The 15,968-nt window shown below is 43.8% G+C and overlaps 1 protein-coding gene across 1 annotated transcript; it reads left to right on the forward strand.

Annotated features, from left to right (window-relative positions):
* The first annotated feature begins 8,482 nt into the window (after positions 1-8,482).
* On the forward strand, positions 8,483-15,724 carry SLC10A4 (solute carrier family 10 member 4). The gene is made up of 3 exons (XM_020789652.3): positions 8,483-9,154; positions 10,668-10,878; positions 14,692-15,724. Exons 1-3 carry the CDS (start codon positions 8,649-8,651, stop codon positions 15,208-15,210), a joined length of 1,236 nt encoding a protein of 411 aa, XP_020645311.3. The 5' UTR covers positions 8,483-8,648; the 3' UTR covers positions 15,211-15,724.
* The last annotated feature ends 244 nt before the right edge of the window (positions 15,725-15,968 follow it).

Consider the following 15,968-nt stretch of genomic DNA (forward strand, 5'->3'; position numbering starts at 1 on the left):
TACATACATACATACATACATACATACATACATACATACATACATACATACATACATACATACATACATACATACATACATACATATTTAGCTGTTTAATTACCTCAATTAAAATGTGGCTCAATGACAGCCCTAATGAGCAATATATTAAATATGTTGCATTTATAAGTCACATGAAAGTAGAAGAGAAATAAGGAAATGAACGCAGTGGCAGCAAGATAATGGGCAGCTCAGTAGATGCTAAAGCAAGGGAGGGTAACTTTGGGACTGCCAGAATCCCTTAGAATTGCCCATCGTGGGTGAAACCAGTGGGTGTACTCTGCTACACCTCTTGTGTTCCTCATCACTGGTTTCCTCATTGGTTTTTATAAAGTTAAATTTATTGCAGCCTTCAAGACTCTTCATAGTCTTGCCTCTTATCTTCTCTTGCTTTTGCTGGCATCCTCCACCTAGTCTCTTTCATCCAACACTAATCTCTTTGTTAAACATCTACTTTCTGCCATCTCTTGTCTCTCTGCCTTCTTTCCTGGTCCCTTATAGGTAGAACCCGTTAGCTACCTGGCTCCTCTCAATTTAACAATTTGCTAAAAACCAATATTTTCTTTCTTTTATTTTATACAGCAGTTACTTTAATGCTTTTACTAGTTTAATTCTTTTACTTTCTCCCAGGTAGTGGGACATTCTTTTCTTTTTACCTCATGCTTTCTGTATTACCCTATGGGGACATACCTTCTGTTTTTATTTTTGTACAACTCCTAGACTACTAAATGTACTTTTATAAATATAAATAGTGAGGATAGTGGTGATGGGAAGGCAAATAGACCTTTTAGAAAGACAGGGGAAGGGAGAAGTTTCTTTCACAAGCTTCCTCCCAATCCTTTCCTTGAAGATTTGTCCTCAAGAAACAAATGTTTACCATGCTTACTTATGCAATGGGATTAGGGCTGAGGAATTTTTCCTGAAGAGAAAATATTAATGTTGAGTACTGTAAAACACAACTTAGGACTCATCTTGTGCTCATGACAGCAGCAAAGACTTTTTATTTTTTACTCGAATTTCTGCTCAATGACATGCTAGATATAACTGTTTCAATTGTTAAAGATAAAGATGATCACGGCTACTCTAATTCAGGTAATTTTTTTTGTCACAGAATCTGTAGAGGTGTCTAGGACTTTTTCTTACTAAAGTTGCTTGTAGAAGTTTCATTAAACTGTAACCCAGCAATGCATACACAGGGATCTTAGAGACATATCTTCTATGTCCTGGTGGCTTAACCCTTGCCCTTCTTGGCTTATTAGATCTAGGAGATGGAGAGATGGCCATTCTGACTCTTTTCAGCTCCATTTGATTCTTTCACAGAAGGCCACGTTTCATTGTTTTCTGAAGTGGTGGAGCCATTTTGTGAGAAATAGACTCACTGCAGTACACTGGAGCTATATATCCCATTTATTTCTGGCAGTTATTCCTCTGCTAAGGTTAATGGTTGAAAGAATCAGAGTTGGAATGGAATCATCATCATCATCATCTTAGAACCGCAGAGAATTTTGAAAGGTCTTCTAGGCCAATTTCCTACTAATGTATGAAATTCACTATTACATCATTTCTAGCATGTGGCTACCCAGCTTCTGCTGATAAATGTCTAACAAAGACAATTCCATAGCACACAGAGCTAACCTAGTCCACTGCTTTCATCAGGAAATTCTAATGTTTAGTTTACATTCTTTTTATTGTAATTTTTATTGTAGTTGCTTCTACTCTCTGAAGCAACAGGAAACAAACTTGCTTTACACAGAGTTTTTGCTCTGGTTTGTTAAAGAGGTTCATATGTAATACTCAAATAAGGGATTATTAAATCATTAACTGGCTTTGCTGTATCAATTTCACGAGCATTATTTTATATTCGCCAGTTTATTAACATGCTTTCTGGGTGTTTTCAAACTAATATTTTTTTCCTAGAAAAACAATTAATAAAAATACAGGATGAAAACTGGAAAGGGAAAAGGAATTTTACTTCATGCAGTTTTCCCCCATTAAAATTCAGTATAAATAGATCCCCCCTTTCATAGCTAATTCTATGACTCTTCAAATCTCTGTAACACCAGATCAAATTCTGAAAGCTAGATTTATGGATAAGAAAAGCTGTAGCTTCAAGGGAAAACATAGGAATTATGCCTATTTAGCCTAGGGAAAGGAAGCAATTGTGGGCTGGAGATAGGCAATGTTCTATATCTAAAAGGTTGTAGGGGGGTGGAAGAGCAATTGTATATTGTATCTTTTGGGAACAGGACTCATAACAGCAGGTTTAAATTGCTGGAAGACAAGGAAACATTACGCCAGAAATGTCTGATGTCTGGAACAAAGCATGGCTATTCACATCACCAAACAAAAATATTTATTGACTGCCATTCCATCTTCTACTTTAGATTTTATGGCTATTCATTACACAGCAGCAAACCTGAGTGCCACTAAATGTATAGCAGACTAGACATGGTGGCACAGCTAACCCTGGATCACTGAGACGTGCACTCCCGTGAAGCAGAATATTGTGAGCATCTGTTCCTGGTATTTGTATGTTACATTTTGGGTGATTAACTGAAACTGTCACTTAAAATATATGTAACTTACACAGCAAAAGACCGCTTGCTAGGTTCAAAATATATTTCACCAGCATCTCTAGCTCCTGATAACAAAGGCAGTGAGAGGAACCAACACAGTCAATTGCCCTCACTGATCTCTAGGTTAAGATTTTAAATGATTACACTAGTATTAGACATGTGGTAGTTGTCCTTCCAAATGTAGCATGTTAAAAAAGTAGCATGGGGATTGAGAATGCTGCTATTGCCTACGAGTGCCTTACATTTTCAGAGACCACTGTTGAACAACCTGCTCCCAAATTGGAAAACTGATGAATGGGTGAGAGATCAGAATCTGTTGTGTTTTTGGTGAAATCCAAAGAAACAAAACCATAGGCAAAAACATGTGGCACCTTAAAGACTATTATATTTTACTGTAAGCTTTCACAGACACATCCACGTTGAGTGTTTTTTTTTGGGGGGGGTTGTTGTTTTTTTGTTATAACTTAACTGCAAGATGGGGCTGTCTGCTGTTTTTAAATTCCAACACTTCCTTGTCCAGCTGATGTTCTCATTTAAGAACAGGTTGCTAGAGGTCCAAATCTAGTCCCCAAGAGTCTTTATTTGCCTGTAATGTATCATTTTTTAATCCCAGAGAGACCTTTCATAATACCTTTATAGGACCACTGAAAAATTCCACTCACCCCACAAGCTATTTGCATACTGCTCAGCTCACTTTAAGAAAACTTGCCTGACATGAGCAACAGCCATGCCATTAAACTTTGGGACCCTAATATCTTGGTGCACAACATAATAAAGATGAATTATTATTGAAAGCTAGCAATCTACTGGGTTTTTTTTTAGTGGTCCAATAAAGGTATTATCTGCTCCTGCATTTGTATTCCTTCACACCATGTATGTCATCCAACCCCACGCCACTACTCTCCACTTTGCCTGGGAATACCAACCGGAATTTATGCTTGCAAACAGAGCCATATTTTGCACCTTCAATGCTCCTAAGTTTTAGTGGTCAAAGTTCTTAGCATAATAGGTCGCAGCTAGCGTAAGCCCATTGAATCAGTGGAGATTCCATGAGTCAGCTCTTACATAAGTTCATTGATTCAATAGGTTTATTCTAGTTATGATTTACTAAGTTAAGCAACAAGATTTCAACCACAGTATCAAAATTCCATCTCCCTATCCTCTAAATATGTCACGAAGAAAGCAATCCGACAGAAATAAACAACTGACTGTAAAAATACTATATAAAAGGGATGATGACAGATACTAAAGATAGAAGGGGGCCTTACACTGATTAGCCACTACATTAAAACCATCTGCCTAATATCAGGTAGATCCCACACAGGCTACCAGAACAGCTCTTGTGTCAAGGCATGGACTCCACAAGACCTCTGAACATGTCCTGTGGTATCTGACACCAAGAAATTAGCAGTAGATCCTTTAAGTCCTGCAAGTTGCAAGGTGGATTGGATTTGGTATTCCAGCACCTCCCGCAGATGCTCCATTGGATTGAGATCTGGGGAATTTGGAGACCAAGGCAACACCTTGAACTCTTTGTCATATTCCTCAAACCAGTCTTGAACAATGTTTGCAGTGTGGCAGGGTGCATTATCCTGTTGAAAGACTCCACTGCCATCAGGGCACCATTGCCATGTATGGGTGTATGTGGTCTGCAACAATCTCTTGGTAGGTGCTATGTGTCAATGTAACATCTACCTGAATGCCAGGACCCAAGGTTTCCTAGCAGAACATTGCCCAGAGCATAACACTGCCTCCGCTGGCCAGCCTTCTTCCCATAGCACATCCTGCTGCTATTTCTTCCCAGGTAAATGATACACATGAACCCAGCTATCCACCTGATCTCAAACAAAATGTGAGTCATCAAACCAGGCAACCTTCTTCCATTGCTCCATGGTCCAGTTCTGATGCTCATATCCACATTGTAGTTGCTTTTGGTGGGGGATAGGAGTCATCATGGGCACACTGACCAGTCTGCAGCCCCATACACAACCAACTGCAACACACTGTGCGATTTCAGCTATAGTAGCTCTTCTGTGTGATTGGATCAGACGGACTAGCCTTCGCTCCCCATGTGCATCAATGAGACTTGGGGGGGCGCATGACTCTGATGCTGGTTCACCAGTTATCCTTCCTTGTGCCGCTTTCGGTAGGTAACTAACACTGCATACCAAGAACACTCCACAAGACTACCATTTTTGGAGGTGCCCTGACCCACTTGTCTAGCCATCACTATTTGGCCCTTTTTGGTCACTTGGATCTTTTTGCCTGTTCATATTTCCTGCTTCCAACACGTGAAATTCAAGAACTGACTGTTTACTGGCTGCCTAATATCTCCCAACCATTGACAGGTGCCACTGGAACTATATAATCAATGCTATTCATTTTACCTGTCAGTGGTTTTAATGTTGTGGCTGATCAGTGTATGTTTTAATTAATGCATTTGTGAGTGAGGATGAGTATGCATGTGTGCGCGAGGGAGGGAGGGAGAGAGAGAGAGAGATTGTGTGTGTGTGTGTATGTTTAGATCTGCAGCCCCTTTGAGGCCAATATATTAGAACCACTTAGTACATTATTTTGTATAATACCCCTTGGGTGATGTCTAGGAATTAACCCTATGGACCAGCATAGCACTTGTTGACCTTTTGTGTGTGCATTTAAAAAAAAATACAGCAGAATAGAGATAAAAGCCATATTTTAGAAAACATTTAGGTACACAGTGTGATGTACTGGATAAAGTGGCAGACGTAGACTCAGGAGACGTAGATTTTAATCCCTGCTTGGACGGAAGAACTCACAGGGCAGGGTGGATGGGAGGTGGAACTGGTAAACCCATTTCTTAAATATCTCACTTACCTTGAAAAGCTTTATTAGGATCACTATAAATTGTATGGGATTTGACAACATATAACACAAGCAAAAAGCATTTAGTCTGAAGTGATCCCTTTTGAACAGACTTATTCTTGGTTCATGGAAGGGTTCAGAGGCACAATGACAACTTTCCTTGAAGTAGTTTGGGGAATATCATCACCGCATCTCAACAATCATACTACAATATGTTCCTAGTTGGACACAATTGTGCTCATCATGGTGTAGAAGATGACTGCATAACTTGTGGTGGGCACAATTATGCTTGACCCATGAATCAAGATTAAGGATATTCATCCTTAAACACTGTGTGATATATTATTTCTGGGCATAGGGACACAGGGAGCTGCCTAGTGCCAAGCTGGACCATTTCTCACTCCTGTGCACTTATACATTCACATCCTACCTGTCAATTCTACTTTTCCCTTTTCTCTCCACCATGCTTACTTTCCCCCTTTCTTTTATTCCCATCTCCTTTTGCTTTCTCTCTTTCTCTTTCCCTCTTCCACCTTTCTCTCTCTCTCTCTTTCCTCATTTTCTCCACAGCCGTTTCCCTTCCTTAAACCCTCTCTGTAGCAATAAGACTACCATCCTAGCAATGACTCCTTGCTGAAAATCTCCCTCCCTAGAGCAATTACTTTTAAAAGAAAGGAAAAGCAGCAACTTACACTATCTGAGCTTCTAAAAAAACACCACCACCTAACTGTTGTACAGAGAATGGTGGGCCAAATTGAGCCACAGCTTCATCACATTTGGTCTCATTGATCACTCTAGCTGTCTGGGATTTTAGACAGGAATCCTTTCCAGTCATTAGTAGGAACAGTGAGTTCTTCTTAAAGTATTTGTTCTGCTCCTGAGCATTCCACCCCATATCCTATCACCATCACCATGGTACTGATCAAGAACATGGGAAGATGCCTTACAGAAAGTCAGTTTTTTTGTACAGTGTGGTGTCTGTCTTCACTCGCACTACATCTCAAAGGTCTCAAGCAGAATGTCTTCCCTGTGAACTGCTTGCTGCCTTAACTGATGAAGGTAGGGATCAGGTCTGGGACTGGCTCCCTGCAAAGGAACTGCTTTGCCACTAAGTTATGCCTCCACCCCTTCATTTTTCAGTTCAAGTGCAGAAGGAAGCACTCATCCATGTCTGTGTTGTGAGAGCTTAATGTGTTTTATGCTTAGGGCTGTAGTGCCATGCATTTCTTGTGCATATGTCAAAATGGATGGGGGGCAGGGGTACCCTGCTGCAGGAATATCACATTGACACTTTTTCAATACACAACATTGGAGAATTGGGGGTTGGGAAATGAAGGGCACATATGGCTAATATTGATATCAGTAAAACAATTGTTCCAGAATAAAATGCATTATTTTGTGGCTGAGATAGGGAGGTCTCACTGTTTATGTTCAGAAACAGCTTGCTTTTAAACAACTACAGGAACTCCTAGACTTAGATTACATAGCAAATAAATATTGAAGCTTAAACAGTAAATAATAAACTTGACCAGAAAATGGCCGGGACAAAAGTGTGCATCCATGTGCTTGTGCTCAAGTGTGCTATCACCATTGCTGTCGGTGTGCGCAGCCAACGAGCCAGTTCTCTACAGAACTGCTGTGCCTTTCAAAGGGGTTTGCCTGCCTTCTTTGTTGAATCACATTTCTTGCCTGCATCAGGGCACTCCCATAAAAGATTATTATATTCTCCTCGGGTGCCATATGCTTGCAGAAATGGGAAAATGTAATATCCCTGTGATGTTAGCAGTTCTGCATAGGGGTTGATACTCTTGCATAAAATGAATACTTCGACATTGCTGTCAGTTTTTGCAAAGACTCTCTGGAGAACTCAGGAACTTTTCAGGAATGGGAAATTTATTACCTCAAAATTGGTTGCCACCTAATTTTGCCCCTGTGAATTTGGAAGCTGCTGGTGCCATTAATCTGAAGACTGCCAAGACTTTTCCTTTCAAGTGAAGAGGAACTCGTTTTAATGTACAGTGGTGCCTCGCTTAACGAGCGCACCGTATAACGATGAAATTGCATAGCGATCCATTTTTTCGGATCGCTAATGCGATCGCTCAACGTTTTTTTAATGGGGAAAAATTCGCTTTGCGAAGACCGGTAAGCGTTTCGCTTACCGATCTTCGCAAAACGACCCCCGACGATCAGCTGTTCGGCAGCCAAAATGGCCGCTGGAAGCCGGGAAATGGCCCAAAATGGCCGCGTGCAGCGTTTTCGCGCCCTCGTTAAGCGAGGCGAGGGCGCGAAAATGGCTGCCGGCCATCCTGAAGCTTCGCTGAACGGTGAGTATTTGGCCCATTTGGAACGCATTAAACGATGTTTAATGCGTTCCAATGGAAATCCCTGCCCCGTTCAGCGATGCTTCAGCACAGCGAAGGTTAATCCGGAACGGATTAACCTCGCTATGCGAGGCACCACTGTACAGTGTTCTCGAAGGCTTTCACGGCGGGGATCTAATGGTGGTTATGGGTTTTTCGGGCTCTTTGGCCCTGTTCTGAAGGTTGTTCTTCCTAACGTTTCGCCACCTCCTCCTAGCCTAGGCACATTTCTCAGGTCGTTTCATGCATCGTCGGCTAAGCAACCACGGACTGGGTTTTCCTCAGAGCATAGAAGTAATGTTTTTTTTTAACTACTATTGTATTATGATTACTAGAGACTGCACTAGGAATCAGGTAGTGCTTGCCTTTGCTAGGGAAAGGGCGAGATACACAGTACCTGTACTCACTTTCCGAAATCCACCGACAGGCAAGAGAGTTGCGGGGTTGAGTCGAAGGCTTCCTACGGGATGTGGCGGCGGCTCGAAGGAAAGCCGGTCGCTGAAGGAAGGATGTGCCTGGAGAGCTCCTGAGGTGGTGGCTGAGCGCGACTGCTCGGACAAGGCGTCGCTGGAGCCCTAACAGGCTGACGGTGAGTGACAGCCTCCTCAGCCTCCCTCTCCCTCCCCCCCCCCCCGCCCCGCCACTCCACTCCACCCTCCGCTCGCCTGTCTATCTGTCTGTTCCCCCGTTGGCGAGGGCTCGCCCGGCTCTCTCTCTCCAGTGTTGGGGAAGGCTGGCAGGAGGGAGCCGCCAACCAACCTCTGACGGACTCGCTTCTACTCAAAGCTCAGCCCTCGAGCCAGGCGGGCGGACGCAGCGAGCGCCTCTGGCCATGAACAGCTCCCAGGATGAGAATGGCACCCTTCGCCTCTTCCCTTTCACGGAGCGCGGGAACAGCGCCGCCGCCGCCACCAGCAGCAGCCCGGCAGACGGCGCCACCGCCAGCGCCAGCCTCTCCCCGTCTGAGGCGTTCAGCTTCTTGCCCCTGGCCGGCGGCGTCGGTGGCGTCGACGGGGGCAGCAACCCGCCGCCCTTCTGGAACAGCCCCTTGAACCAGGGGCTGAGCGTCTTCGTGGGACTGGCCCTGTGCGTGACCATGCTGGGCTTGGGCTGCACGGTGGAGGTGAGCCAGCTGGGCGCGCAGGTGAGGCGGCCGCTGGGCTTGCTGCTAGCGCTGCTCTGCCAGTTCGGGATCATGCCCCTCGTGGCTTTCCTGCTGGCCCTCATCTTCGCCCTCGACGAGGTAGCCGCTGTGGCCGTCCTGCTCTGCGGCTGCTGCCCGGGAGGGAACCTCTCCAACATCATGTCCCTCCTGGTCAACGGGGACATGAACCTCAGGTATCCCTCCCTCCCCATCTCTGTGGGGCCCGCGGGGGAAGGGAGAGAAAAAGCGGGGTTCGCAGGCGGGGTCGCTTGGAGGTGGGCTGGGCGCTCGGGGAAGAAGCCACACGGGACGGCGAGCGCCCTCCCTTGGAAAGAGCGTGGCCCTGCACAGACGAAGGCGGGCGCGACAGGGAACCCCTCCGCGAAGGGCTCTTCCCCCCCCCCGGAGGGCGGACCGAATGGAGTTGGGGGTGGCTTCGTCAGAATCCACCGTTGATGGCCTCTTTCAACGCCGCCTCGAAGGTTGCCTTGCTTCCTGGCCAGCTCCGGGCATCAGAACTTCACAGTGGCACGGGCAGGCAGGCATCCAACAGGTGTAGCGCCCTCCAAGGCAAAAAGAAGTTGCATCTGTAGACTTGTCTACCAGCCACGCAGCCAGTAAAAAGGCACGCAAGTCATATGCCTTTTCTAGATCCAGAAAGGATGTGTGTGTGTGTGTTTTAGGAGACTCCCCATTGATCCCGGGCCGGCTGCTTTCGATGGCTCGCCGCTGCTCTGAGCAAGGGCAGAACTGCCGCTCTTTCATCCCCTGGAAGCTTTGCTTCCTCTCTGCATCTTCAGAGTGGGGAGCGCTGCACCGGTCGAATGCTTGCCTGTTAGGCACCTGTGAAAGGCGCAGGCACCCTTGGCCAGAAATCGCCCAGCCAGAAGGCCAAGCTTTTTCGGGCTGGTGAGGAAAAGACCCGGCCGGCTTGAGCCCGGGTTGTTTCCCGTTCTGGGTGGGGGAGGTGGGAAGGCGCAAAATGAACCCCCAAACACACACCCTGGGGAAGGTTTCCTCTTCCCTAGAAGACCACTTTCAAGGAGCCTCCTCCTCTTTTTCTCTCTGCTCCTCTCCTCTGAGAGCGGCGTCCGGCTTTCCCCGCCAACCGGCCCCCAAAAGGCCCCGCGTTCCTGGGAGCCTCTTCGTGGGGGATGGAGACTGGGCCGAGGGGGGGGCGCTTGACCGTTAGACCCGCCCTGCCGCCCACGGTTGCTGGAAGAAATGCAGGGCAGGGGCCTGGGTGGCGGGGAGTTGGAGTTGGCAGCGTGAGGGAGGATGATTGTCGACCGAGGGGCAGGGTGGGGAGGAAAGGGAGAGAGTGGGGGAGAGAGATAAAGTGCCCAAGTAGGGCCTGCACCGTCTGGAACATCGCCTCGGGCTATGGGAAGCGATACGGGGCATTTTAAGGAACGGGGAGAAGCCCTTGCAAAATGCTCCAGCGAGCAGAGGGATTGTTTCAAAGGAGAGGGGAACACGTACAAAATAAGAGTCTCGAAATAAGACTCATAGTCAGACACACATTTTGTTCCCACCACATGGCAAAATGGGAAAGAGCATTGAAAAGATTGCAGGGGAAAGAGTGATTCCAAAAAATGAAATTAAAAACACTGAAATGTTGCATCTCCAAACATGTACAAGGCTTCAGGATGACTCCCATCGTCCACCACAGAAAATCTCTCATGCCTTCTTTTTTATCCTTGCCAGTATCATCATGACCACATCCTCCACCTTGCTGGCGTTGGTCTTGATGCCCCTCTGCCTCTGGATCTACAGCCGGGCTTGGATTGACACCCCACTTGTGCGCTTGTTACCCCTGGGCGCTGTCACCCTGACCTTATGCAGCACTCTGCTCCCCATCAGCCTTGGGGTCTTCATCCGCTATAGATACTCAAGGGTCGCAGACATCCTGCTGAAGGTAAGCTTGCCCTGTCTTCTTTACCCATATGCAGTGGTGCAGATGAGTAATTTTAGATGTTTCAGTCAATGGGGTGGGCTTTAGATTGCTACACATATACTTCAGTTGCTAAACACATAGCGAACATTTCTCCTCCTCTCTCTACACTTAGATGGGTGTAGAAGTCAAGGAGGCAGGGGCAGAAAGAAAGAAATAAAGAAGGAAAGAAAGAAAAAAAATTAGCTGTAGAGCTGCCAGGCTCATTCTGACACCCAGCTGCCCTTATCACTTATCACTTTCTGGCTGATCACAAGTGGCAGGGTGCTTCGAGATTGCAGGCCCCTTGATTCTGGACAAGAGGTGCAGCCTTAGCTACACCAGTGTCTAAATGCAAGGAACGTCCCAGATCAGAAAGCAGAACATTAAGAAACCTCCTTACTATACTGATGCCTTCCCTGCTAGATGCTTGTGGAGATCTAAGAAGGTGAAAGCTCAACAATTTCAGGGAAATTGCAGAGTCTCTCTTTTATAATGAAACTGGTGTTCACAGATGCCAGCAAGCAGCTATCTGGGGCACTTGTGTTTCTGTCTAGCTCTCCAATTCTACACACATAGACTGCTGAATAGCTCTGAGTATTAAAGACACAAAACAAATACAGTTACAGTATTTGTATCAGAACAGTAGTGCCTGCATGCAACAGTTCCCAGCAGGACTCAATAGAGCCACATTCCCTTGTTTTTGTGCAAAGGCATGTGCAGAGACAGGTGACAGAGAACTGGAGGGTTGTGTGTATGTTTTGTATGTCCATGTACCCTCCCTTTCCACTTAGTGCAAGTTATTCCATTGGGACAGTGGCATGTACAGGATCTTTTTGCACTTCCTGCCAGGTGAAACCAGATGGCATTAAGTCACCTTAACACTTTCAATAAAAAAGTCTTTGTAGTACAGCTGGCAGAGTTAAAAGAAAACATCCTCCTGAAATCTTGCAATGTCATGGGTAAAGTAGAATGTTGGGCTGGAGGGACCAAAGATCTAACTAATTGGCCCAAATCCTCTTGCATAGCTATGCAAATTGCATAACTCTTGGAGACAATTGCCCCAAATTAAAAAAAAAAACATTATCGCTTGCACACTGAGTCAGACTATTCCCTGTACGTAATAATGTAATATCTGCACTGATTTCTTAACTTGGGACAAGTCACCTTAAAGTTACACCATTTGTGCATTAACTCAGTATCTATGTAAAAGGACCTGGGCCAATATAAAGCAGTTTCACAGACTCAAGCCACACTTCCTTTAAAAAAAAATCCTTGAACTTGTTCAAGTGATCATGTCTAATCTCTTGTTGAGAGTTGCTACCACTGCTAGCTAATTCTTACTTGCCCACCTTCCAGTTGGAACTGCTGCTGATTGGGTTTGGAAAGGTGGGCAAGAAGGTGGGCAAGATGATAGGCAGAACCAGGGGTAGCCAGTGGAGGAGGTGGAGCCAGGGTAGCATCAACTAGAAATATGCATCTACACACTAAGTTTATACATGTACAGTATATGCATGCATCTACGTACATGGGAGTGAGTGAAACAGCTGCAGAAAGCAACAGCTCTGGTTAATTAACCAAGAAGCAAAATGTTTATTCTGTAGCACTCTCTCAAATTTGAAAAAATAAAATACAAATTGAATGTTGTGTAAGAAATTGGTAGCCTATACATGACAAGGCCACAATTCCCAATGAACAAAGTGAGTCGTCTTCATAGAATGCACAGAATTATGTTAGTAAATGCAGCTAACTCGTAAGTGATCAGTAAAATTATTCAGTAGATAATAATAATCAGGTACTGTCAAGCCAATCCTGACTTATGGCAAGTTTGGCAACCCTTTTAGGGATTCTTGCAGGTAGAGAATGTTCAGAAGTGGTTTACAATTCCCATCTTCTGGGGTTGTCCTGGGACTGTGCAGCTTGCCCAAGGTCACAAAGATTGGCTCTACTTGCAGGGGCCACAGTGGGGAAATCAACTCCCAACCTTTGTCTCCACAGCCAGATACGTAAACTAGTGTGTTATCCAGCCAGCCTCACCGCACATACTACGCTGAATCCAGTAAAAAGATAGCACCCACAATAGAAATCCATTTTGATGAATTTTACTTTTTCTCTGCACGGTTGGTTCTTTCCTTATCTATCCCAGGAGTAAATAGACAAGATATACAGTAACATGTTAAGTGTCTGAATACTAGCTAATTTTTATTTCTGTCGTAGTTGTTTGTTTTTGCTTTGATAAACACAGTCAGAAATATACTTATGTAGTATTCAAAATGCAATTCTTCAATTAATTATATAAAACACATTTTCCAATGGATATTATTGAAATAATATGTGGAATTACTTAAAGAAGATTGCAGCCAACAGCTTCTTTCTTTTGGATAGCCTTCTTAAGCCAGTGAAACCTACAGGGCTCTTCAAGAGGCAGACATTACAGATTCAGTATAGTGATACAGTGGAAACTGAAACTTAACCTGTTGAAGGGAACTTGCCATCTAAAAAGTGGCAGTGATAAATATGATAGATTCTTCTTCTTTGACAACATACCAATGTCTACAGGATAGTTGGTCATGATATGCTTGAAACCAAACAAATGCCTAATGTTGTATTTGCCTTTGACTGGATGTAAAACCTGCTGAAGATTAGAACCTAAAACAGAACAGAATATGCTCTGAAGCAAAGGGATTTCTGTTGTGGCTCTCATCCATTTTGAACTACTGCATGCACTTCCAAATAAACAGGAACGATGCCCAGATTTTAGAACTTCATCTTATTTAGGAAGGCCTTAATATAGTGTGCTCAGTTATTTCTTTTCTACATAAGACTTTGCTTTATTTTGGTTTATAAATGTTGCTTTAAGTTATTCTAATGCACTATGTTTTCACATTACTAATTTTAATGGGGCCACAAGCTGACATGGAAGCTTTTAAGGGCTAGAAAGTAGGGTCTATAAATAAGCAAGTACTTCTCTTACTTAAATCCCTAAACCACTACAGAATGATATCCTCAGAATTCAGCATAACTAATATAGTATAAAAAGTTTAAAGGTTACAATCTTAAGGTTTTCACATCATGTGAGAAATCATATCTTTACAGGATGTAGATGGCAAAGATCCCATTTATCCATGGAAATTTTTTTAATAAGTAATAGTTATCATAAAAATACATGCAATTGAACAGTTGTACAAGAAGAATGGAAAATAAATTGCAGTAAAATAGAACAATCAACTACATGCCGATCAAAGAATCTATTATATTAGATTGGTCGACATGAAGAAGCTTTAGGGCTGTGTGGTTTACGTGTTTTTTAAACAGTTACTTTTCCTGTTTTGATCAGCTGCTTCTGGTTTTGCAAAAACTATTTTGCCATTACATTCAAACTAGTAAACTGTGGTTTGCACAAGCATTCTACACAAGGCTTGTTTCTGTCTGGAGCAACCATAGAAACTACAGTCTGTTTGTTCAAATGTTATGACAAACCACATTTAGATCCGGAACTGCAAACATTATTGCAAAAGTTATTGGTTTAAACATAATATAAAGTAATTTTTGCTGTTAAGCCCATCAATCCTCAAATGATCATGAAACCCATGCCATGTGTTTAAGCAACACCACCACATGCTATTTTTTTTTAACAGAAAAAGAAAATGTTAAAATGTGTAGAATGGATCTTATAGTCTCATTCTTTCTTGATGTTTATAATCCCATTTAAATGGCTGATAATAATTGATATAGTAAAGCGCGGTAGTGCATTAAAACAAAGTGCTGCTCTTTCTCATCCAGTTCTTTCATTGCTAGGTTTCCTTGTGGTCTCTCCTGGTGACCTTGGTGATCCTTTTCATTCTCACGGGTACCATGCTGGGTCCTGAATTGCTGGCTACTATTCCTGTCACTGTCTACATGGTAGCTGTACTGATGCCCTTGGCAGGCTATGGCTGTGGCTATGGGGTAGCAGCATTATTTCGTTTGCCACCCCACTGCAAGAGGACCGTGTCACTGGAGACAGGCTGCCAAAATGTGCAACTCTGTACTGCTATACTCAAGTTGACTTTTCCTCCACAGCTTATTGGAAGCATGTACATGTTTCCCTTACTCTATGCCCTCTTCCAAGCTGCAGAAGCTGGTCTGATTGTGCTGGCCTACAAGGTGTATGGGAAGGATTCTTATAAGCAAGAACCTCTAGGAGGGGAAGAAGAAGAAACAGACATTTCGTACAAGAAGCTCAAGGAAGACGAAGTCCCAGATACTTCTTATGGCACAGTGCTTGCTGAGGGCCATGAATCTGTGCTCATGGAACCTACACAGACTGCCCTCTAGTTGAAAGGAGGACGTGAATGGGAAATCCCATTTTAGGATAAATGATGTAGCAACTGGTCAACCAAAGGGTCGGATGCGGAGAAACAACAACACCAATAAGTTGTTGTAAGCTTGATATCTTCAGTATATATGGTTTTGCAAACCATTTTTATTCCACTCATACTTTGAGTCACAGCCTCCACACCTGCTATCACAAAATGTGCCATCATCTTAAATGTGACACTGAAGTGCAAGCAAGAAAAAGGGCTATACACTGAAAAGACAGACTTTCTACGGTAATTTTGGACTGAAAGGAAGAGAAAGCCAGCAAGACAGAAACACTGATTGTGTTTGTTGAGTGTAACTGAACACCATCAACTGCATTTACTCTTTAAAAAGCAAAAAAACAAAGTTATGTATTTTGCCTATCATTCAGCTTTGATGTACATGGAAAAGTTGAACCAGTGTTGTATGTATTTACCAGTGATTAAATTTTATTCCAAAGATACAAAGCCATTAAAGAAGACCTACGAGAGACTGTTTTTTGTGTGATTGCGAGCAGGACTGCCCATCTTCCTTTTATGGGAGCAGGAAGGAAGGAGAGCACTCTTCCTCATCAAATTCTTTTCAGTTATGTACCATGCTCCTACATTTTTACAGTAGTTATCTGGGAGGAGAAATTTTAATCTTGGGCAGTTGTGACACCAAACTTTATAAAGCCCTATGTCATTTGGTCCCTATTGACCATTACTAATTGTCAGCTGCCCTCCAAAATTTCA

The sequence above is a fragment of the Pogona vitticeps genome, chromosome 5 (genome assembly GCF_051106095.1).
Source record: "Pogona vitticeps strain Pit_001003342236 chromosome 5, PviZW2.1, whole genome shotgun sequence".
In the NCBI taxonomy this organism is placed as follows: domain Eukaryota; kingdom Metazoa; phylum Chordata; class Lepidosauria; order Squamata; family Agamidae; genus Pogona; species Pogona vitticeps.

What these genes read in the sequence shown, in the direction of transcription:
- SLC10A4 (XM_020789652.3), top strand. Translation starts at nt 8,649, where the DNA reads ATGAACAGCTCCCAGGATGAGAATGGCACCCTTCGCCTCTTCCCTTTC. An exon ending in AACGGGGACATGAACCTCAG is followed by an intron (nt 9,155 to 10,667) that starts GTATCCCTCCCT and finishes TATCCTTGCCAG; the next exon opens with TATCATCATGACCACATCCT. An exon ending in TCGCAGACATCCTGCTGAAG is followed by an intron (nt 10,879 to 14,691) that starts GTAAGCTTGCCC and finishes TTTCATTGCTAG; the next exon opens with GTTTCCTTGTGGTCTCTCCT.